Source organism: Talaromyces rugulosus, chromosome III (genome assembly GCF_013368755.1).
Source record: "Talaromyces rugulosus chromosome III, complete sequence".
Lineage (NCBI taxonomy): Eukaryota > Fungi > Ascomycota > Eurotiomycetes > Eurotiales > Trichocomaceae > Talaromyces > Talaromyces rugulosus.
In genome coordinates, this window is record NC_049563.1 from 2,817,910 (window position 1) to 2,841,833 (window position 23,924).

At 43.5% G+C, this 23,924-nt stretch overlaps 8 protein-coding genes across 8 annotated transcripts; 6 read left to right on the forward strand and 2 right to left on the reverse strand.

The window, feature by feature from the left end:
• Nucleotides 1-85: 85 nt before the first annotated feature.
• On the forward strand, nt 86-2,043 carry TRUGW13939_05835 (uncharacterized protein; the record flags this gene model as incomplete). Its single annotated transcript, XM_035488993.1, has 6 exons — nt 86-401; nt 461-472; nt 530-1,200; nt 1,262-1,356; nt 1,408-1,526; nt 1,631-2,043. 6 exons carry the CDS (start codon nt 86-88, stop codon nt 2,041-2,043), a joined length of 1,626 nt encoding a protein of 541 aa, XP_035344886.1.
• A 202-nt stretch (nt 2,044-2,245) lies between these two features.
• Nucleotides 2,246-3,699, reverse strand: TRUGW13939_05836 (uncharacterized protein; the record flags this gene model as incomplete). Its single annotated transcript, XM_035488994.1, has 2 exons — nt 2,246-3,466; nt 3,523-3,699. 2 exons carry the CDS (start codon nt 3,697-3,699, stop codon nt 2,246-2,248), a joined length of 1,398 nt encoding a protein of 465 aa, XP_035344887.1.
• Nucleotides 3,700-4,835: 1,136 nt separating this feature from the next.
• On the forward strand, nt 4,836-6,840 carry TRUGW13939_05837 (uncharacterized protein; the record flags this gene model as incomplete). The annotated part of the gene is made up of 5 exons (XM_035488995.1): nt 4,836-5,145; nt 5,205-5,947; nt 6,052-6,146; nt 6,209-6,330; nt 6,398-6,840. 5 exons carry the CDS (start codon nt 4,836-4,838, stop codon nt 6,838-6,840), a joined length of 1,713 nt encoding a protein of 570 aa, XP_035344888.1.
• Nucleotides 6,841-7,989: 1,149 nt separating this feature from the next.
• TRUGW13939_05838 (uncharacterized protein) lies at nt 7,990-8,741 on the forward strand (the record flags this gene model as incomplete). Its single annotated transcript, XM_035488996.1, has 4 exons — nt 7,990-8,133; nt 8,193-8,305; nt 8,372-8,497; nt 8,567-8,741. 4 exons carry the CDS (start codon nt 7,990-7,992, stop codon nt 8,739-8,741), a joined length of 558 nt encoding a protein of 185 aa, XP_035344889.1.
• Nucleotides 8,742-9,538: 797 nt separating this feature from the next.
• Nucleotides 9,539-11,419, forward strand: TRUGW13939_05839 (uncharacterized protein; the record flags this gene model as incomplete). The annotated part of the gene is made up of 4 exons (XM_035488997.1): nt 9,539-9,913; nt 9,970-10,129; nt 10,182-10,311; nt 10,372-11,419. 4 exons carry the CDS (start codon nt 9,539-9,541, stop codon nt 11,417-11,419), a joined length of 1,713 nt encoding a protein of 570 aa, XP_035344890.1.
• Nucleotides 11,420-12,356: 937 nt separating this feature from the next.
• Nucleotides 12,357-14,168, reverse strand: TRUGW13939_05840 (uncharacterized protein; the record flags this gene model as incomplete). Its single annotated transcript, XM_035488998.1, has 1 exon — nt 12,357-14,168. One exon carries the CDS (start codon nt 14,166-14,168, stop codon nt 12,357-12,359), a length of 1,812 nt encoding a protein of 603 aa, XP_035344891.1.
• A 1,390-nt stretch (nt 14,169-15,558) lies between these two features.
• Nucleotides 15,559-16,896, forward strand: TRUGW13939_05841 (uncharacterized protein; the record flags this gene model as incomplete). Its single annotated transcript, XM_035488999.1, has 3 exons — nt 15,559-15,944; nt 16,027-16,516; nt 16,576-16,896. 3 exons carry the CDS (start codon nt 15,559-15,561, stop codon nt 16,894-16,896), a joined length of 1,197 nt encoding a protein of 398 aa, XP_035344892.1.
• A 3,932-nt stretch (nt 16,897-20,828) lies between these two features.
• TRUGW13939_05842 (uncharacterized protein) lies at nt 20,829-21,294 on the forward strand (the record flags this gene model as incomplete). Its single annotated transcript, XM_035489000.1, has 2 exons — nt 20,829-20,883; nt 20,939-21,294. The coding sequence occupies 2 exons, from the start codon at nt 20,829-20,831 to the stop codon at nt 21,292-21,294; spliced, it is 411 nt and encodes a 136-aa protein (XP_035344893.1).
• Between the last annotated feature and the right edge of the window lie 2,630 nt (nt 21,295-23,924).

Consider the following 23,924-nt stretch of genomic DNA (forward strand, 5'->3'; position numbering starts at 1 on the left):
CCGGTGAAAGACTCCTCAAGCCTATTTAATCTCTGATTATTGGCCGTCAGTCAATATATCGAATTGTGCACCAAAACTCATTAGGATGTCTGACCACTCGCAAAGCACCGTCATTCCCAACGAGCCAATTTTCAAATTGTTGCTAGAAGCTGCGCGGGAGAACCGACATGTCGCAGTTTCCGATTCTATTCGGGGAGTGAATGCCAGCTATGCTCAGCTCCTGGTCGATATTTGCACCATGCACGAGGAGATTAGAAAGCGGATCCCACAGTCCATGTTTGACGCAAGAGGACTGATGCCACTCGAAACAACGTGTATTTTCATCCTTGGTCCAGCGAGCTATGTTTTTATTTTGGCTTCCTTCACAGCTCTCTCTCTAGGCGGTGCAATTTGTCCACTGGGTAGGTCCAACAAAGGAGCGCTGTCTACTACTAGCATTAACGCATCTCCGTGTGTACAGGTACGGGAGCAAGTCCGTCAGATGCGTACCGACTCTTACAAAAAACGCAATCTTCAATAATCTTAGCAGACCCACTTTACCTAAATCATGCTCTAGAGATCAAAAAATACGCCGATGGGAAAGGGACTGATCTCTATGTAGTACCGACCACCTTCAATATTGCCTCCTCAGAAAGTCCTTTGAACTTCAATGTCGAGATCAATCAGGACTTGGTGCTCGAACAGACTCGGCCTGGGTTATTTATCTCTACTTCTGGCACAACAGGGCCCCCTAAGCTGGTCATACATGGACGAGGTGTCTTTGTACCTAGCGCAGGTTACCAGAGTGGTGATGTCTTTTTGTGTCATCGCTCTCCAGTATGGTTTGGTGGGTTAAGGCCGCTCATCTCCGTTGTTCTCGCTCGGGCAAAGCTGAGAATCGTGGCAAGAGATGCGTCCGTTATTTGGGAATCCCTTCGCAGTGACCAAATTACTTTCCTCAGTACAGTCCCGGCCGTTTGGACACAACTTATGGAATACTATCAGAGTCATATCAGCAAGTTAGCGCGTGAACAAGCGGAAACCTACCGGCAAGGAGTTCAAAAATTGCGCAGGGCTATTGTCAGCTCAAGCTCGCTGCTGCCGTCTGTTCAGACATTTTGGGTAGACAAGATGCAAAGGCCACTGATGGTCGTTTATGGGGCAACAGAGCTAGGTGGTGCCGCACTTGTGAGGGCTTCAGCTCCGTTCCCAGACGAAGCGGTGAGCTGCAGTTCTTTTCCTTGTGTTATTGTGGTGATATACTAATGATCTATTGTGGTAGCGCCGCATTGGGAAGCCGTCGCCTGGGGTTTTAGTGAAGTTGTCGGAAGGAGACCATGGCCAGCTGCTAATCAAGAGTCCATTGGCTTTTCTACGGTATGCTTCGAGGGGATGCCGCATACTCAAAGATTAAATTAACTTCGCTAGATATCATGGGAATCCAGAAGCAACAAAAAATGCTTTTGACAAGGACGGTTACTACAAATCCGACGACTTTGCGCATCGGGAGGGGGATGAATACATACTCGACGGTAGGATGATTGACTGTAAGTGATGGTAGTGCACGTGATAGTTTTTTTTTTTTTTTTTTTTTCATTCTCAACCTATAGGTACAAAGATGAGTGAGGACCTGACAGACATGACTATACAGATATACGATACTACGGGTATAAGGTAATGACCCACGAAGTTGAAGCCCCCATGACTGTCCTCCCGTATATTTCCGAAGCATGCGTTCTAGCAGTTCCCGTCGCCAATAATGCGTTTACCACAGAAAGAGTTGGAGCTCTTGTGCGCCTTCAATCTTCTCATCTGATACCGCGCAATTCCCCGTGTTGGGATTGTCGTTCGACACTGGAAAGGTTGAGAACAGACCTCTCTAGAGATTTGGCATTCCATATGCTTCCCACCGTGGTTCACCTGCTCCATGATGGTGAGCAGATCCCGAGGACAGTGTCTGAGAAGGTCAATAGACGAGAGGTTGTGGAGAAATACTTCAAGCCAGGAAGCTTTAACCTACTGCAGGACGTAAAGGTGTGGGATCTCAAGTGCCAGAATTCTTAGATTCCTATGGTTGGGGAACGTTCTGCATTGTGTCCTATAAATAAATAGCTTTAGGGCTATTGGAATTCAAACAAAACCTCCTCAGTAAACAAGTCTTTTACAGCAAAAAGTGTGATCTTTGTGCATTATGTATATGAGCCGCTGAGTAAAATAGTTTCAAAATCAACTCTCTAGATTCGTGGTACTAAAGTAAACCCAGCTCCTATTCTCTACCACCGTGCTGTCTCCATTCCTGTCCTTTAAAATACACAACCCACAGCATTGATGATGACATAGACCATAAACCTGCAATGATCGTTCCTAGCCAGCCAAATCCAATAGTTTGAATAAGGAGCGGTACGATGGCAACAACCCCAGCCCCAGGAAGGAATCCACATAACGACATGGCTGCTCGTGCCATCCCTGGCCGGGTTGCGTTAAGATCCATGATCAATGCCGCGGTCATGTTGGTTACACCGGCGGCTGCGTTCCCCAGAAAGAATAGCATGATTAGAGGTCCCGACGGATGGACGTTGTACGCCAACACCCAGCTGTACCCCAGAAGAAACAGCGACGCGCAGTATATTGCTGGCAAGGCTATTTTCAATCGAACCTTCTCCAGTGGCATCAGAGAAAGCTGTTCCTTCGATTGCTGATTTCGTTCGATATTCACGCCCATCTGGCGACCATGGCGTCTGAAGTTCCAGTCTGCTAGTAATCCCACAGTCCAGCGAGCTGTTATGCTGCCAACAGCGTATGGGACATAGCATAGGCCAGTTTCCAAGGTGTTGAATTGGTATTTCTCTTCCATAAGCATCGGAATACTGATCATCACAGCCGCGATGCCCCACTTCATGAGAGAGATGAACAAGATCAGTTGTCCAATCTGCTTATCAAGCAAAATCTTGAGACTGTCAAGGATACTAGGCCTCTTAGAGAACCTTGTTCGCGTCTCCACTTCCGGGGGGTATGTTTGTTGTGGGCGTAGGAGCGGCTGGTTCCACGGCTGAGGAGGGAGACTGCCATTCCCGACGACTGCGCGGCAGGTTTCAGGTTGGAATATGATAATAATAACGGCCATTATGCCTGCCAATATGGCAAGAAACCAAAATATGCTTCGCCAGCCAAGAAAATGGGTCAGTACTCCACCTAGAACTGGGCCTATAGAGGCTCCAATAGTGGTACCGATGGAGGTATAGGCCATATATTTCCCACGTTCGGATCGGGTGATAACATCCACGACGGTACCCCCAGTGACTGAGGCAACGCCGCTGCTGCCAAGGCTCTGTAAACATCGCAACGTCATCAGAGCGACGAAGTTAGTTTGACACGCAAGTCCCACGTTCACGCCAATTGAGGCAAGCAGGCAGATTAAAAAGACGGGCCGACGCCCGTATTGGTCTGAGAGGTTCCCGGTCAATAACGGAGTGAGACCCTGTGCGAGCTATTCGACGATTAGCGTTTCATTTTACTTGGCTCGGTGATACAGGCTCGTCGTACCATATAAGAGGTAACAGTCAGATTAATCTTAGCTTTGGACACATGCAAGGCCTCCGACAAAGGAATCATGGCTGGGTAATAGAGTCCTCCCGCAAAAAATGCGATCATTCTCATGGATGAAGCAGTGATGATCGTGAAGATCTTCTTTTTCTCGCTCATTACTGTATACACCCGCATTGGCTCACTTGCTAAACAAGAAGCCATGCCATTTGTTTCAACTGCCGCATCATGGGTAGTAGATGCATTGGTGTCCAACCCAGCACAATTGCTTGTCTTTGTCTGTGGGAACATAATATTGCAACGTATCATTTGCTGGTGTGTGGGCCCAGTTGCCACTTAATTCGGTGAGTATTGCAGAGATACACACCTATACGGTAGTCATTGGGGGATTGATGTCCTCTTACCATCTCATGTGTTGACAAAACTGATCGCTGTCTCGTGCTTATATGGGTCACAAACAAGGGATGAGAAGTAAAATAATGTAGATCACAAGCAAGGGGTGGGATGATATCCCAGGCCAAATGGCAAAAGGTAATCCCTATTGAAGAAGCTTTATCATAGACTGAATCAGGCGCCATCTACTTTGTCTAGATAAAACTGCCATTTCATATGAGCACTATCCGTAACCACCTATCACACCACACTTACTCTGATTGTGCTTTCCCGAAGAATATAAAGCTGTCAAGGAGACCCCAAAGGAGGTGTAAACGGTGGTAATTGTTCCCATTTTACATACCAGTTCTGCTTCAGCCTTTAAAGTAAAGTCAGGGAAAAGTAATATATGCAAATATTATCCGTTCGTGGTGTATTGTATAAGCTAATCTATCTATCAGAATGGGCTGCAAGGGATAATGGCCACCCATAAAACAGCAGGCGTTTTGGTCACACTTATCAGGGGAAAAGAAAAAAGAAAAAAGAAAAAAAAGGAAAAAGGAAAAAGATATGGAAATGAGAACAAAAGTGCTAATATCATGCCGATCAATCGGCCTAACTCAAGGTTCCGCTGGTGACGGCGTTCTTGACTCGTACAAAAGTGGTTAATGAGCAACACATGTTAGAAGGCAATGATAGTATTACTGTGTAACGCATTGAATTGAATTAAGAGGGCATAACAATTCTCGTAGGGACCTCGATTGTCCTGATTAATTGTCTATTTAAAGCTCTTTCAATGGGTATACTGTATATGATGGGGGAATTGCTTACTGCATGAACCAGCGGTGTATCGGGTCCCTCCTTGGAGTTCCCCTTTTCCATAGTGTACATGAGTCTTTCTCTTAACCAACCCACTTGACTATCCCTCTCGCTCCAAAATCATGGAGATTAAAAACACAAAATTGCCAAACGAGCCTGCATTCGTTCATCTTCTCAAAGTCGCTCGGGAAGTTAAAGATGTCATCTTCTATGATCCAACTCATGGAGTCGAGTCGGACTTCGATCAGCTTCTTACCGACATAGTGCGAACCCGAAACTTACTACTAGAATCTATTCCAAACTTGATGTTTGATCAGAGACACATCCTTCGGGACCAAAACCCATATATCTTTCTTTTGACAGATATGAAGTACGACTATACCGTCGGCGCTCTTGCTATCCTCTCTATCGGGGGTGCATTCATACCATTGCGTACGTTATTTTGAAAAGACTACTAATGCAGTGAGTTGCTAAGTTCAGGATATCGACAGCAAACGATGTTATGCCGGAGGAGGTATTAGAGCACATCCGTCGCAGCAAATCCAAAGTCATCCTTGGCAGCGACACTTGCATGTCACTTGTAGAAAACATTCAGAGACATGGATGCCTTCATGACTTGCAGGTGATTTCGTCTCCGATTTGCGTCAAAATTTCCCCCATATTGGACGGAGGTGCAACCTCTATTGGGATTGATGAAAAAGCAATAGTCCCCCTAGAGCGCCCAAGCATGGTACTATTCACATCGGGCACCAGCGGGCCACCAAAAGGTGTTGTGCATACTCGAAAGCTGTTCAATGGCTTCCCTTCTCTCATTGGTCCTGGGGACGTCGTTCTACATCATCAGCACCCAAGTTGGGTTGCCGGTGCATTACCCTTAATTAGACATCCCTTATCAGGGGCACGACTAGAGGTTATATCTTCTGATCCGGCAGTAATATGGAAACGCCTTCACCAAGGGGGGGTAACCATTCTGACAGGTAACCCACGTATTTGGAATGGTCTAATGAGATACTTCAAACATCACCTCTGCTCTTTACCATCCAAAGAATTGAATCAGTACATCGCCGCAGCTCAAAAAATCCGACTAGCACAAAGTGGCGGGATGGTACCCTCTTCTTCGTTGATGAAGTTTTGGCGAGAGGAAATCGATCTAGCTCTAAGGAACTCCTATGGAGCAACAGAGCTCGGAGGACGAGGGCTGTGTACGTCGCCTGACACGGACGTGGGACTTCAGGTGTGTCCCTTGAGACTTAGAGCCCCTTTGTGAACTCGATATTCCCAATCCCTTCACTTGCTTCTTTTCTTCAACTCCCTCCATTTACTTACTCCATATAACAGTTCTGCATCGGGCGGCCTCGCCGAACTGTAGAAGTTAAGCTGTCGGATGGAGATCATGGAGAGATCCTAATTAAAAACCCCGTTATGTTCTCTCAGTAAGTTATTTCGTTGTCCATCCTCGTGCATTATGAGTTGGCTAATTACTAGATCATACTAGTTACCTGGGTGACGAATCTGCAACTCAAGCTGCGTTCACCGAAGACAGATTCTTTCGAACGGGGGACATCGCTCGTAAAGTCGGGGAAGATTATGTTCTCGAGGGACGGGGGGAAAGAGACAGTATGATCTGACGCTCGGCTCTTTGCCCCATCTCAAGCAATTATACTAACACTGTACTCTTTGTCAGTCATAAAAAATGGCACTTATAAAGTTTCTCTGCTGGAGGTAGAGCAGCAGCTGCTCAATCTTCCCTTTATCCAAGAAGGGTGCATCGTGTCTGTGTTGGATTCCCACAATGTTTCCCGAGTGGCCGCTCTCGTGCGCTTCGAAAAGCCCAACAAATGCCGTGAAATTGAACTCCATCGCCCGGATGAGCCATCGCTGGACTTCATCAGAGACCATCTGGCGATCAATCTCCCAGTTTATATGTTGCCGACTGCTTTGCGAATCTTACGTGAGGGAGAGTACATACCACAAACTGCAAGTCACAAAGTCATCAAAGCTCAGGCTGTACAGCAATACTTCCAGCTCTCGGATGATTCCGAGCTTTTTGGTAGCGTTGAACTGTGTGATATCGACGCATGCAAACCTACAGTAAGATCCCGGGCTTGGGATGCAGCCGGCAAGTAGTGCCGAGAACATGAAACTATTCGTGATGGGAACCAGAAATGCACATCGAATAACGTCCTGTTGAAGCGACAAAGACTAAATGAGACGGGAAGAACATTGAAGGTGTCCGTAGTTTTTTGCACGATAGATTTACCTACCAAGATAATGTTTAAAATCTATCTGGTCATCCAGCATGACACACTTTAGTTTTTGCAACCATGGAGCTTAGGGCTTCTCCCACTGCTCGCAAGTGGCAGTGCTCCGCCACATACCTCCTATAAAAGTAGAACTATACCCAGCAGCAAGCCTGTAGTTAAGTACACGAAACATGTACATTATCTACTATATATATATATAGATACTTGACAGAGGTCGGCCTGTTCTGGGTTTAGCGCAACCCGCTCTGAGTCAGTTCCTGGCCCTCCCATTCGTTGGTCTGCTCTGTTTGTCGCTTTACCATTGGTTATGCGAAAAACTGCACACCCATCTTCGGTTTAGCCTATTCCAATCTTGCCCATCTTGCCCAATAGTCCTTCTTGGTTTGCATCTATAGGGACCTTCACTTCAAACACTGGTGTATGCACTTGACAAGCTAGCATAGCCAACAAAGGGGAGCCAAATGCTCCTGTCTTGATATTATTTGTTGACCGATTTAGTGTTCTGAGGAGCAGCCATTGAGTTAGCGAGATTAGTCGTACACTTTTTTTTATTTATAAGATGGTTATTATGCTCCAATCAAAGTCATAGTTTCTTCGCCGCTGCTCTTTCAGCCTACTGCGACAGCCATTTTGTACGGTACAAGGCTGAGCCTAGACCCGGTCTATAGTGGAAAGTTTCGATAGGAACTTTATTTTGCATTGCGTTGTCTGAAATTCAGAATTGAAGAATGCCTCGGGATTACGTCAACTCTACACATGGGCAGCATCTAAACTTTCTAATGACCTCACCACCCCTATACATGTGGATAAAGGCTGCAAACGTGGAAAGAGTCTCGTGCTGAATTAATAATAGGGAAAATGTATGGCTAAATATATATAACAAATCAAACTCGAAACGCTAGAGGCAATTTTTTAGTAAATGTTCTATCAGTGCCTAGGAACGCATTAACCCTGAAACTAAACAGAAGCATCTAAATACTAACGTGACTTCAAAATATCTCACAAAACCATCATGGCGATATCCTCAAGCACGATGCGCGGCATCAGTCTCTTTTGCCGCGTTATAGAAATCATCAGCGCACTAATTGTCTTGGGTATAACCGCATGGGCAGTCGAAAGAACCAAGACAGTGACAGTTATTTATTCATTGGTCATCGTAAGTCGTTCGCTCCGGGTTCCCTTACCAGTTGGCAATACGAGCTGATCGAAATCTAGGCCTGTTTTACTGTCTTCTACACCCTAATCCTCCTCATTGTTGCTTTTTCCCGGTCCAAAACAATAATTTTTCATGTTATCAGCACTGTGATTGATTTATTTCTGGCATTCTTGTAAGTGACGCTTGTCTTCGTGAGGAAATATGAACCGAAAACCTAATATAATGCTACCTCGGACAGCTGGGTCGCTGCGTTTGTCCTCCTAGCAAACAACTTTAATACTGCTGGATGTAGGGTGAACCGTTGGCATGGAATTACGGTCTGCTCTCGACCACATACAGTTGAAGCTTTTTCATTTATCGCATTGTACGTCAAAGAGGTTTACCCTATTGCCAAATTTTGGGGTAAATGAGTGTACTAATTTTTATTATCCAGTTTCTTCACTCTTTTAGCCGCGATATTTGGTGCCCTCTCAGTTTATGCGATGACGAACGAACGCCGTGAGAATGAACAACCGCACAGAGAAAAAAGTGTTACATCGAGTACCGTAGCGGGAACGACCCCAGAGACACACGTCAGCAACGAGCAGGGAATGAATAATATCGTCTGAAACCGAAGCATGATACTGCACGTAAGGAGAGGGGGGGGGGGGGGTGGAATGGCCTTGTTGTTCATTCAAACGGGAGCTTTTAGTTCGATTGGTCAAAATACTTGATATGATTAAAATAACAGCAATAACCCATCAGAACCTATCAAATAGCAAGTTTTTTTGATTTTGCATTGATCATCAGTCCAAAGTAGGTATGACTGATGGTTGATGTCTGGAATACGAAGAAACAAGAATCAAGTTTTCACAACCACTGCTTCATAATCATTAACATTTAGTTAACTAACAATTATTGACTAGCAGAGAAGAAGAAGATAAAAGTTAATTAGGGAAAAAATGACGTTATTAATTCTACGAAAACTAGCAACATAGCGGCGTGCCTCCGAAGTTCCTACAGCATGGATACCAAAATAACGTGGGGATACTACTCTGCCAGAGGCTATAAATCCGAACGAGAGGTATAAGACGTTGGCATTCGGCCTGTAGCGATGCTTAAAGATTGGTGAGACTAATTTTGTATCAACTGACCACGCATTTTATGGCTTGCCTAAACTTTCATTTTGTGGCGAGCGAGCCACAGCTTTGGGACATTCAAGAACAAACTTTAACGCTAGCTCTATACAGCTGTCACGAGGCGCTCTTTTGGAATAGAGACCTGCTGTTGTTTGTCGTTTCGTTTAGTGATGAACTTTAAACACGAGGTACTATTATTAATCAAGTTTATATCCAAGCCGGAGTGACACGAGCTATAAAATGAATGCGTATCTATAACGGGACATCACTATGCCAGACATTCAGACATGGATGTGAAACAGAATCATAGAAATCCAGATGGACAAGAAATGCCGCCACCAACGGAATCGGTATATACTAGTTCGACACATGATAAAATACAAAGTGAGAACAAAAACGAGGGTAGCGTTAGCAATGGGAAAGAACCGCCGGAAGAGCGTGATCTGGAATATCCAAGTGTCTTAAAGGCGGTTATTATCATCGCTTCTTTGTTCCTGACTGTTTTCCTGGTAGCCCTGGACCAAACCATTATCGGGACGGCAATCCCCAAGATTACAGACCAGTTTCATTCTATCGGTGATGTGGGTTGGTATGGGAGCGCATATTTTTTAACATCAACGGCCCTGCAGCCGACGTACGGGCGTATTTACAAGATTCTCAATGTATAACGGGTACATCCTGCCTGGTCTAGATAGGTTGACTAACATATGGTTGCTAGGTCAAATGGGCTTTCTTGGTGGCAATATTTGTGTTCGAGTTGGGATCGCTAATATGCGCTGTAGCCCCTAATAGTTCGACCCTCATTGGAGGCAGGGCTGTAGCTGGATGTGGAGTTGCAGGCATATTCTCCGGTGCTTTGGTGATCATATCTTTCTCTAGTACGTTGGCTATGGCCATTGGATAGTTCCTCCTTCTAACCTGCGGTTTAAGTTCCTCTGCGTCTACGGCCTGTGGTTTTCGGTCTTTTTGGCGCTGTCTGGGGAGTCGCTTCTGTTGTCGGCCCCTTGCTAGGAGGCGCATTCACTGACCAAGTATCGTGGAGATGGTGCTTTTATATCAAGTATGTGGCAAAATGTATCATCAATCTAGTGTTCTTACTCCTTCTAACACACATCAATAGCCTTCCCATCGGCGGTCTTGCAGCCGCCGTCGTTGTGCTGATCCTCCATATCCCATCGCGAAGGACAGCCAACTCCCAAACGTGGAAGCAGAAGCTCAAACAGCTGGATCTCACAGGTGCAGCTTTACTTATCCCTGCCATTGTCTGCTTATTGCTGGCACTTCAATGGGGTGGCAATAAATATCCATGGAATGACTCTCGGATTATCGGGCTCTTTATCGGATTTGGTCTCATCGCTATTATCTTCGCATTTACCCAGTACAAACTCGGTGACAAAGCAACTCTACCACCACGAATCCTGAAGAAGCGCACTGTCTGGTCAGTGAGCATTTTTGCGGTCTGCTTTGGAGGAGCATTTTTTCTACTCATGTATTATTTACCCATCTATTTCCAATCTGTCAAGAATCATTCAGCCACAAAATCCGGTATCGATCTCCTTCCGATTCTTCTCGCAACGGTCATCTCCTCAATTATCTTCGGTGGCATCATCAGCGCAGTCGGATACTACACCCCCTTTTTGAACTTCAGCACGGCTTTATTTTGCATTGGCTGTGGTCTCTTGACAACATATAGCATCACTATTTCCAACGGGAAGTGGATTGGGTATCAAATTCTTACAGGCGCGGGCGTAGGAGCTGGCTTCCAGGTCCCCATGACTGCTGTACAGACAATACTTTCGCAGGAGGATATCCCTATTGGGTCAGCTGCTGTGATGTTCTTTCAAACCCTTGGCGGTGCACTATTCATTTCTGTTGGTCAGTCCGTTTTCCAGAACGGACTAGCTCACTACCTACGGTCTCACACCAATGACATTGAACCCAGTGTTATTCTTGGAGCTGGAGCAACTGGAGTCCGACAGGTCCTGTCTCAGATTGGGAAATTAAACGAGCTGCCTATCGTCCTAGAAGCGTATATGGCCGGGTTGGTTAACGCGTATCGAGCCAGTCTAGCGTTGACGTGCGTGGCCTTCGCAGCCAGTCTTCTCGTGGAGTGGAAGAGTGTCAAAAAGAGTAAAAAGGACAGGGCAGAGCCAGCTGTTCCAGCGTGATATGATTAAATGCACTTCCACGCCCATAGGGAATAGGCTGAGTGAGCTTCATTCAACAGCTCAATATTATCGCATGTTTGATGGTTTGATGTACGATATAATTAGGTAGACGAGTTACTCTTTTTAATTTGAACTATCTCACCCCCAAATTCACCTAGGTCCTGTTAATTATTTACATGAATACTGAGGTCAATATCTACCTGATAATACGAAATAACCATTCAACCCAGTGGATTCCAACTATATTGAAGACAGCATCCAGTAATCTGCAGATGAGATGGATAAAGACGATTACTCACCAAATGATCTAATCATTCTCAAAACCCAGCTGTAGTGTTGTGACTTCAAGGACTATCGTGGAAAAGCTCCTGAGAGAGCCCGAGTTGGACTTTCGTTTTCAATAGTAGCGTACTGTTCCACATCCGCGCAAACCGGTGAAGTCCATGAATCTACAGCACGTAGAGCCCATGCACGCCAGCAACTCGAAACAAACTCGGGCGGAAGCCAGATCGAGGGGGTTTTCATACCGTATTTTATTTATAGACGTTTCCCAAATACCACACATATGCCACCACAGTTTTATAAATATATATATAATTCATTAAATATTTAAAAATATCAAAACGTCTTAAAATATAAAGACCAGAATTTAGATATTATAGAATATCTATATTAAAAAAGTATTCATAAAATATAATTTTAAACAAGTAGTAAATTTATATATATTTCTTGCTAAAAACTTTAAAATTAAATCTAGATTAAGCTTTTCAAGAGAGATTCATATATGTTAAAATGAAATTAAATCACTGGTATATGATTTATTCACGTGACAGTGTTAGTCTCCTTGCTGTTGTGTCTTATCCAATTATAGCGTTGCGTTAACTTTGTAGGCTCTCATTGTTCAAATCCCTTGGCTAGTAAACCTGTTCCATTACGTCTATTTGGCATAGTCTACCAGGATGGCATCAGCAATCTTCAAAGCCATTCCGTAGAATATAGTCATCACGTGAGAAGACACCTGAGTGGGAGGGATAGAGCCGTCAATAACGCGTAAACCTTGTGTACCGTACACCTTTGCAGTAGCATCAACAACACCACCAAGCTCTTTAGACATCATGGAACAGCTGCTCACAGCATGCCAGTTCGCACGGAAATTCTGAAAGACATAGTCTGACCACTGGGAAAGTGTAGCGTTATCAGCCAAATCGTATCCAGGAATAGTCTCTCCAGCAAAGTAATTCTTCATGGCGCCTTTAGTGGAGAGATCACGTGCAAGCCTAGAAGCAGCAGCCTGACCAAGTAGGTCGAGCTCGTTCATAAAGAACTTAGGATCATTTGCGTATTGCCATAGGTAGGGGTCGCTACTGAGAATATGAACAGAACCACGCGTAAAAGGGATGAGATCCCATAAGTCAAAATTAATCTTGCCCTCAGTATCCATGAACAGCTCAGCGAAGGCAACGTCTTCGTCCAGAAGCCAGTGACGGTAGTTCTCGTACTGAACTTTAAGAGCAGTTGCGTTGTGAAAACCACCGCGAGCAACGGTCTCCTCAGCCCACTGATCAAGCTTGGTGTTGAGCAGCTCAATGGCCTGAGGGGAGTAGTCCCCGAAGGTCTCGGTGAAGTTGGCAAAAAAGACGGCCTGGCCCTGGCCCGCACCGGCAGCATTAGCACGGGAACTGACGGTGGTAGTGGTCTGGTCCTGCATATTGAGACCAACAGGAAGCTCGACAAGCTGAGTAACATTGGCCTGGTCAAGGACAGTCTTCAAACCAATACCAGAGTATTCCAATATCAGTGGGGATATAGCGGAGCCGGCAGCCAAGAGGACCTCACGCTTGGCATAGACATTAAAGTTCACGGCCTTATTGGTACCGAAATTCACACCAATAGCCTTTGGACCAGCAGCGGTCTGAATAAAGAGAACCTTTCCGACCATCTGGCCAGTTAAGATCTTCAAGTTGGGGCGCTGATAGTTAGGAAGCAGCCATTCACGGGCAGCATCAGCCCGAACTTGATTTTCATTAACGTTGTTAAGGATCATAGAGACACCGCGGGGGTGACCGCAAAGAAGATCTTGCTGAACGGGAGCACCGAGGGCTGAGGTGGTATTCATAAGGGCCTTCATAATGGGAGACCAAGTCTTGCCGTTGTCTCGGGCTCCGGCGTGTACGGTACCGTTGAATCCATGACAGGTAGCGTTGAAGTAGTGACCGGCGGCAATTTGGGCAGCATTAGGGGGACGTGAGACCTCGGCTTTCTTCATATACTCGAACATGCTATCCCAGTTCCAGCCTTCCATGCCGAAGACGTTTTCCCAGGAGTCAATCTGAACCTTGTCTGGGCGTGTCCAGGAGTCACCATTTATCAACGTCGATCCTCCGAGGCCACTACCGGACTTGATATTGTAAGTACGGTTGTTGATCATGGGAACGGTGAGGTAGTTCTGGTCCACAGTGGTGCCGAAGATATGGCCGTAGGCATTTGGATCTTCGATGATCGGTCCATCATTCGACTCATAAAATCCTTTTTCGATGACTAGGACTTTGATTTTAGGGTTCTCCGTAAGTTTGGCGGCAACGGTCAGACCAGTCAAGCCACCCCCAGCAATAATGTAGTCAACGGTGGTCCCGACAACCTTACTCGGGTCATTGAGAAGGCTGGACTGGATATCAATCTGCTCAGAGGGCAGATATCCTTGGACTGCGGCCACAGAGAAGAGAAGGGTGCCGAGAAAGACAGACCCCATTTCGAAGGAAAATCCGAAGAGATGGAAAAGATAGAGGATTGCAAGAAAGAAGTGGATGGATTTGTTGCTGTGCTACAGAACTTGCCTGACCGGGCGACAGATTCCCAGTATATATAGCCCCAAATTGACACGTCCCCTCTTCTATTTGGGTTCGTCACTGGGCCAGGATTGTACCATTTAGGAGTGGGGAATCATGATCGTGCCAACAGTGGTCTTAGTAGTAGCTGCAAAATACGAGAGATACCACTTGTACTACGGGGACACGATCAGCAACTGCTGTGATAACGACTGGGTCTAAAGACGTTTGGTGGAATGGCTCAAAGCAAATTCGTGCACGAGGAGTGCACGATAACCTGACTGGTCAATAATTTCGTATTTGCAAGAAGCTGTAGATAGAAAATCATTACGTGGATCGATAACTCAAAGATGCATTGACAAAACTCTATGCATCTTTGTGCTAGGCGCAGAAGTACCTTATTTTGGTGAAGATTGTCTAAAAACCTAGCTATGTATTATTCGGGATTTGGGTTTTCATGGCAATGAAAGGCAGGAAACTCCCGATACTATTATATTCAAAACTTAGCTTTGAATGTGCAGGTTTAACCGTAGCTATAAATCTAAAACCAGTATTATACACCATAAAGTTGTAGACAGAGAGCAATATTGGAATAAGATATGAAACAAGTAGGAACTGAGTACCGCAAGCATACGATTAGCTCCACGGGCAACATATTTACATACTCGCCATGTGTATTCGCTTGATGGTTTCTTCTATTGCTCTCTCATCCTTCCACCAAGGTAAAGGCTGAAGGAACGCTAGTTGACATCACCATTATCTTACATACAAAACCTGGTGGATGAACACAAGAGACATAGATACGGTACAGACTACCGCTAGGTAAGCACTAACATTCCCCCTGGTCGGTGAACGTTTACGGCTGATGATATTTCCGATTCGGCAGTGCAGACACACGGCTAACTGGCTTCTCGGATAGTGATTCGTCGTTCTCGGGCTGCCGAGAAGACGTTGCTCAGGTCGAGTATTGGCGCCAAGTCGGAACAAGATTTGGGAGTGTGAAATAATCAGGCTTGGCAAATCTGCCAAGATATGTAGCGTATCTCTTCGGTTGATCTTGGCTTTATGAGTAGCAATTTATAAGCAGAAGGCCGAGATCTTACTTTACTTATTCCCATGGGTCTGGAACTGGCCTGCTCAAAATCGGTTCCTGGTATATCAAAGTGGCTTATCAATCACGCATGTTTCGCACATGCTATCCTATGTTGAACAAGGCACATATATTTGAATCATTTGTCTCCTATCTCCCATCTCTTGACTTGTTGGCTGTCTTGCTTCAAGACGGAAAGGAGAGAAGCATCTAAATATAATATCATGAGGCCTAATTTCATTTGCATGGTGGCGTCCCTCTTGGGGAACGCTGTGTTTGCTACGAGGCTTTATGCGGCATCATACGCAGGTTTTGTCACATCACTCTCCCTGACCAAGACCAATGGGAGCTATGAACTGTCAACCCTTTCCAAGGCCACTGATTGTGGCAGCAGCCCTTCTTGGTTAATGGTAGACAGTGAGAACAGCATCCTATACTGTCTAGATGAAGGAATTACGACTCCCAACGGCAGTGTCACCACTTTCAAAACCAATCAAAATGGAACACTAACTGCGATTCAACGTCTGAAAACTTTGTCTGGACCGGTAATGTCTGCAATGTATTCCGCGCCTCAGGTTTCAACGCGCCAGTTTCTTGCAGTCGCTCACTAGTATGTTCTTGTGACACCCCAGAAACTAACCCTTTCTACCCGTATGTTGTGCAATGCTTACGTCTTTTTCCTCCTTCTGCAGTAGTGCCTCAGCCGTCACCACCTACTCCGTGGATCCTACTCAAGGAATTTTTAACCATTCCCAAACCTTTGTCTATGAGATGACTGGTCCTGGTCCTGTCCCTTCTCGACAGGATGCTCCTCATCCCCATGGAGTAATTGTCGACCCTACGGGACGCTTTGTCCTTGTTCCTGACCTTGGAGCTGACCTCGTCCGTATCTTTGAGGTCAACCAACTGACTGGCCACCTCGAACAGGTAGAGCCTCTGGTCGTGACCCAAGGGTCCGGGCCCAGGCACGGCGTGTTTTGGACACCCAAAGCCGCAAAAAATGCAAAAAGTACACCCACTGACGTCTACTTTTATCTCATCCAAGAATTGAGTAATAGCTTGAGTGGTTTTAGGGTCACCTATTCAGAAGACGGCATTTCCTTCGCCAAAGTCTTTGAAGGAAGCACGTATGGCAATGAGGCTTCTCCTACTGGTTCTAAGGCCGCCGAGATTTCAATATCGGTAAGTATTAGTCTTCACCTAAAAGCGACGTACCAGGTTAACATTAATGTTACACGAAGCCTGAAAACAATCATGTAGTAGTCTCCAATCGCCTGGATAGCACTTTTGGCCCGAATAGCGATTCATTCGCCGTATTTTCTTGCGCCGATTCTAGTGGGAAATTCTTTAAGGATGTCTCTTTCCTGGGCTTCCATCGGGCCTACGGCTCTTCCCCACGACACTTCAACATCAATGGTGATCTGGATATGGTTGCGGTGGCATTGGAAAAGAGCCAGAAAGTCGCTGTAACTCGGTGGAACAAGCATACAGGTGGTCCCGGAATTCTCCTCGCGGAGAAGCAGATAGATGGGGATATTCCCGCTGTGGTTTGGGATCTTTAATTGAGCTATGTCACGGATTAGAAAACAACAGTACTAGTATCTATCATTTTAATGGCAAGCATAGGGTGGAAAGAGAAAAGGAATAAATTGATCCAACTATGACAAGACTAACTACTAGAAACGGAGGAGAAACGTAGCGAAGGAGCGCGGTGCGTGATGAGAGTGTTCCTCGGTAAAATTTGTCTCGCAGTAGTTTACTTCCTTCAAACCGTCCCAAGTCATATATAGTGACAGCAGTAAATTAATATTTAAATCAATCGTACTTTACTTTCTCGATCTCCCTGTTTATTTGTACGATCATAAAACGTATCTAGATTAAATAGAATATATTAAGAACAATAATAGTTTTTATTTTGGATTATTAATAAAAACTAAAGCAATAATATTTTATCATTAAAAGAATTAATGATTCTATATTATTCCTTATATTTATCTATTTATTAGAGCTGTCTGAGAAATTTTCAAGTACTTATAATGATTCAGGGGCGTTCTGGGAAGGGCATGAAGCCGTTACCATTAGAGCGGCAGGCAGCAGCCTGGATGAACACCAACACACTATTGCTGTTGTATGTTTTTTTTTTTTTTTTTTTTGAAGTTTTAATCTCCTTGCGTGCGTGTTTTCCCTTTTTCCGAGAGTGATTCCTTTTTCGCGTCTTGAATTACTTATGTCCCAAGACCTCTCCCAGTAAGGAGAACACTGTGCGAGGTATCGATAATTTTGTATAAATAGAACAGTGCTCTAGCCTACCACCATATATTATTTCTATTAACACAAGTCCCACAGTGCATGCCTATTAACCTTCTAACCATATAATAACTTTATAATTAATAATACCTAAGTTCTTCAGTAACCAATACCCTATATTTAACACTCAGATTCTTATATTAACAGTATTAGTACTATTATTATTTAATCATATTTAACGTCTATACCAAGCCCTAGGCTATGACAGACAGCGATTCATATATATCTGGCCTGCTTATAGAGGGTTACTCTCTATAAACTGATGCCTCTATCTGTCAATCAGTTCAACAAGTCGTCACCAAGATATAAATTAAGGTAGATATTCTGTTAACAGAAGACAAAAAAGAACGTTATATAAGGCAATTCTAAAATAACATAGAGTACTATTACAATAATAAACTACTAAGACTATTGAAAAGTAATAACAGTATATTATTGTGATGAGAATCGATAACGCTCAGCCAATAGATGTAATAGCAGACGCTATTATATAAGCAAAGAGACATTTGATATTATTATTGGGTAGAATCTCTGATTGTAAGAGAGTTGAAAAGAAGAAAAAATCAAAATCAAAATCAAAACATACAACAGCAGTAAGTAGGTTAGTCGTCACCATGACTGCAATATTTACTGCCGCCTTTTCAATGTGGTTCTTGGCGGTTCTGGGAAGGTTCCTGGAATGCTTCTTGGGCATCCCGAACAAGACACCCCAATTGTGAAGAGCAAACTTTGTCGAACTTGTTGAGACGGCCATAAATGCAAGATGTTAACCGAAGATCTTCAACCCAACGTATTATACTTCCCTGTATATTAAGAGAATACAAAAAGCATTACCCTTGTCTAATAAATTTTTAGCTCAACATCCATAAGCAACCTCTCCGCCAAATATTCAAATGTTGAAGTCATTCATAGAACGGGTAGCCATCAGCGCTAAGAACTGCGATCTAGAGGAAATACAACCGTTCATACAATTGAGGGATTTTAAAGGGGATTCGAAACTGCTTGATGCAGACCTCATAAAACAATAATCTTACTCGAGGTTCATGAAACTGTTCGATAAGTAGGTATTAGTTAGTATATACTAGGATATTTGAAACATCTAAGACTCTTTTCCAAATCTATTAATATTTCAGAATGTTCCTATCAAAGCCGGATATTTGTCATGGGTTGACAGGAAAATAGCGGTAGAAGGCATACATCGGCCAGGATGGTAATGTTGAAACAGACACATAAGCTTCATCGGCCCGAGAGCGGAATCTTCAAATTGAAACAGTAATTTATGATCTGTTAGTCAGAGAGTGACTCTAGATAAGGGATTGCCTGCCATTCTATATAATTTAGTGCTGGAAGCTCAGGCTTATAGGCTTAAGCTTTCTCCTAGATTTAGGTCTTCAGAGTTTGTCTTGTTAGTGAATTGACTCCTGTTCTTGATGTCTCACCTTGTAATCCTAACAATATTGTCCTTTTTTGTTCAGGAAACGAGAGCCTTAAAATCGAATATTACCTGCAGCAATTCCTTAACAAATATAAATAACAAATCCATACTAAACACGATCTTCAAGTGTTAACAAACGACCTCCACCGCAAGCATCCAGAATGTTCTATAGATACTACCAAACTGTCCGAATTGATCAATCATCCCCGGGATTGGCACTACTATTAGCCATCTCGTAGGAAAAAGAGGAAGATGTCTTCCGAATCTTCATTATCTAATGATAAGGATCGTAATGCCAAAATGATGGTTCGACAGTCATAGAGAAGCTAGGAAAGGAATTATGCATGAACACTTGTACCTATCACATATCAATCAAGGTGCAAATGATGGTTTTTACATATATTACATACATACCCATCATTAATTAACAACAGGTTATTATCATTATCTAGTTAATATTTGGATATCAATTAATATTATTACTTAAACTTGGAAAATGGGGTTACTGAAAAAATGCGAAAATCAACGTTGAGCTGGTGCCCACTTGGTTCACAGCCTGTTCCCACCGACAAGTGAGCGAATAGAAGTCATTCTTATTGGAATTATTGTGGGTCTTAAAGTAGACTAAGTTTTCGTAGAGCGTTTGTACATTTGCAGATAGTACTTGGTGAACCATCATTTACGGGGAGAAATAAGATTCCTGTCACGGCCGTATGAACAGACTTGTTTCCGGTTCATGGGAGAGCGATTGAAAACGCATAGGTCAGATGTGGCCTCGCTTGCTTTCTGCCAATGCCAGAATTTTGGGCTAATGAGAAGTTATTTTTCTTTTTTCAGTAATTTTTGCTCATTTTAGATTGCATTGCGAGGGAATCGGGTCCTTTATAGGTTGGATACAGAAACGCACACCCCCGCCAGTGGACTGAAAGTACCGCATTAGGATGCTGTATAGCTTGGGGAAACCCATATAGAAAATTGTATGACCAGGTACCCTTTTTCTCTCTACAAAAGATGAAATAAAAATACGTACGTGTACACGATTCCTCGAGACATCATATCTACGGCAGCCTATGGGTACGTTAACGACAAAATTCGTTTCCACACGCACCAAACGCTGACTTGTGATTCGTCAATATTGCTTATTATGTAATGTATCGTTATGGTATTGTAATAAATCGTCAAAATTACTGAACTACGAATATTGTCGTCAACGAACCTATAGTCCGCCGTAATATCATGTCAAGTGTCGGTCGGCCATACGTACTAAGTTCTATTCGGCCCTAGAGTAAGAAGCGGGGCTCAACTAGAAGGGACCCACCACGGAGCTCATGGGCCATGTGGTGGAGTCTGACGTGCTGGTTGCTATAATAGGCTGAAAACGCTGCGAGTGCATAAAGGATTGTTTTTTTTTTTTTTGCTTCGCTCGTAAATAGAGCCCTTGTCAAGGCCGACAAGGGCACTGGCGTCATGTAGTTATAAATCAGCCAAAATCTGCATTTATCCCTCATCATGAGTCTCGTTGCCCAGGACTCCCTTCTTACTCTAGCTCCTCCAAAATGGCCGAGAGGTTTCCGGATCCCTCAACCCGCCTTGCAGCTGTGGCGCCCGCAAAATTGGTCACCTGTCCCGATTGCCGTACAGGGTTCGGCCGTCAGGCCGAATTGAAGCGACATCAGACATAAAATAGGGTGTCCGGTCGAGAACTGTGACAAGGCACTCCGCAAAGATAAGATACAGGAATTTTTGATGCATATGCACAAGATACATTCTGAATATAACGATGCAAGCTGCAAGACGTACTTCAAAGGTATGAGGCTGTTCAGGCAGATTAGAAAATGCTATTATGCTAAACAATGCCACAGCCGAGAGAGATCGATGTGTACCAACGCCTGGTATCTGCGTATTGAGGGACTCTGAAGAAGCCTCGCCGCAATCTCATGCTGTCCAGCCACCACGACTTCAGCTCTCGACCACGACACCGGATAATACCTTCATCGACACCAATCCCCCCTCCGATATGTCGGGCACCATTCAACATGAATTTTCACAGCCTTCTGGGTTAAATGGTTCCTCAATTTCGCAAACCACAATGGTGTCTGATGATTTCCCGAATATGATACTGCCCGAGAGCACCGGTTACGAAGCCAACAGCTTTCCGTCCTCTGCGGACCACACTCATAGCTACCATGCTGACACCCATCCACTGGATGATCCTTAATTCACCCAATCTTATCAACCCGATTCTCCTAACGATACTGATACCACGTACATGGATTTCGAGCTTTAGCTCGAGCGGGTTCTAAGCTTTATATCAGTTCGACCACATTTTCCTTTATCTAATTTTTCTTTCTTTATCTAATTCTTTCTTTCTCGACTCTACCTGAGTATCGAATCATTCATTTCACCTCCCCTTTGATATTACCGCCAGCAGCCACTTCTAAGAACCTCCATCTATGGACAATTTGTGGAATCGCACAGGTCAATTAAAAAGATAGAAACAATATACAAATCACAGTACTATTATGAATAAATATTTGTATTAAGACCCCTCTACACCTAAAACAAAAATAATATTACAAAAAAGTAACTTCTTACTCTATTACCCCCTAATCCCAGGATGTAAACCTAAAATGTAAATTGATGATAAGCTTGTATAAGGCCTGATTAATCTCCTTGGTTATTGTACTCTTTGGGTCTATTTTCCTATCCAATACTATTATATCTAATAACTTGCAGCTGGTAGAATACTAGGCTAAGTCCGTAGGCTGTTTGTCATACGTATTATATTACTTTAATAAATCAATTCACCTGTATAAAGAGTATCGTATAGCCCATTCTATAAACCTTTGAATAATTCAAAATGTTTCTATGTGATCGACTATAGAGTATAAAAATTTTTTTAGTATTGATATTTCTAGTAAGTATAGACTGATAGAGCTGATCAATTTTTCTATATTAAGAAAAGTCTAGATCTTTTTACTCGCTTGACTCGCTTGACATGCTTTATAGTATGGATGCAGTCTCTACTGTCCATGCTTCTTGTATATATGGAGTCTTGTTTTATATTATGCTATCGTACATATTAGATGATGAGTAGAAGCTGTATTGATATAGCTGGTTATGCTAGAAGCTTGTTCTAACCAGCCATGTAGGTTTTACAGACTTGACAAGAAGACCCTGTCCAATGGAATCATTGATAGGCGGTGGTTCGCATCCAGGTTGTTGTCTGAGGCGGACCTCGTCATACAGGGAAGCATTCTGTTAATGCCACATCGTCGTGGGTTTGTCTGTAGTTAGAATTAACTATCGATCTTCGAGTAGGTGTAGGTGCTGACAATTTATGACAATGGATATGTTTTCTACCGTCTGTGATAGTGACGGTATTCAGATCGCACTTGAAAAACAGCTTCAGTGTCTGCAATACTGGTATGTGTTGAGGTGGGTTTAATAGAGAATTAGTCCCAAGTAGAAGAAATATAAGTGTTTTCAGGCTCTTAATATCTGACCGACGTTTATAAATAACTAAAATAAGCTAGAATTTTGAATAATCTCACTATATACTTAACCTAGCGTCATTAAATCAATAAATTTTCTCGGTCCTTCGCAATATTCTCATTGTTTCTGGAATGCTTAGCTCTGGTAATTCGATAAGAAGAGCCCAGTAAAAATGATAATAAATCTCTATCTTAATTGCTTTCTTATTATCAGCTATTACATAATAAATGAGAAAGAGAGAGATAAGATGTATATAATAGTTAAATATCAAGATTCCAGTAAAAATCAAAAACAAGTTTTAAAGCTATAACTGTAATATATAAATTTTTAAGATATAAATTCTTTATTTCTTTACCAGCCAACAGTTTATATAGTGTAGTGGAATATGTGTAAGCTCAATTGGATGAGTGAGTGAGGCAGTGGGAGACGCGGACTCTGGAATTCGGGTTCAAATTGCACACAACGTGCAAACCGTTCAAGAAAACAGTAAACAACCGTATATATGCAAAATCATATAGAAGATCAAGTCAATCCGTTCACTTTTTTCTCATAAGAGCTGTCTATCTGTATTCTATGGGAAAGCAATAACAAACTGCTTGAGAAAAGAGAGTCTCCAGGCCGCCATGAGGTGGGAAGCCACCACGATAGATACTACTACAAAGATATAAAATGTGAATAATCATTAATATCAAATCAAAAATTCCTTAGATATTATATAGAATTTCACATCTACCTGTAATAAAGCGATCATAATCTTCCTTAATTAAGTTACAGCCTAATAATGCCAGTTAAAATACTACATATAGATATATATATAAACCAGACTAACATAAACAAACTCAATACCAACGTTTTAGGTCAACATCTCTACATCTATTCATGTCAAAATCCTGACACTATTACCCATCAGACGTGTGGCGGCTAATTCTAAAGCGCAAGTGATCGCACTTCTAAATCCAATGACTCTATGCTAAGGGCAAATGGCAAGTATAAGCGAGTGCCAAAGAAGGCCACGTCAGCCCGACTCATACGCGGGCATTCCCGGAATAGTCAGGCCTATGGTGGCAAGTGGTTCGTTGTAGGAATTGGAGCAAAAAAATAAAAATAAAAAAAATAAGAGAACGGGTGAGCGAGAGCAAAAAACATACAACAGCTGGGATTCGCTGGTGGTCACCCACCCAACTACTAACCAGCCGGCGTGTGGCTTAAGTACGGCTGAGCGGACGGGAAGCCCTGTTTTCCACACCCTATGGTCGTATGTACCAGCTAGATGGATTTAATGATTTATATAGAAAGCTTCCGTATCGATTTCAGTGAGCAAGTGGGTGAGATTCATCCCCTCAGCTGCTCTGC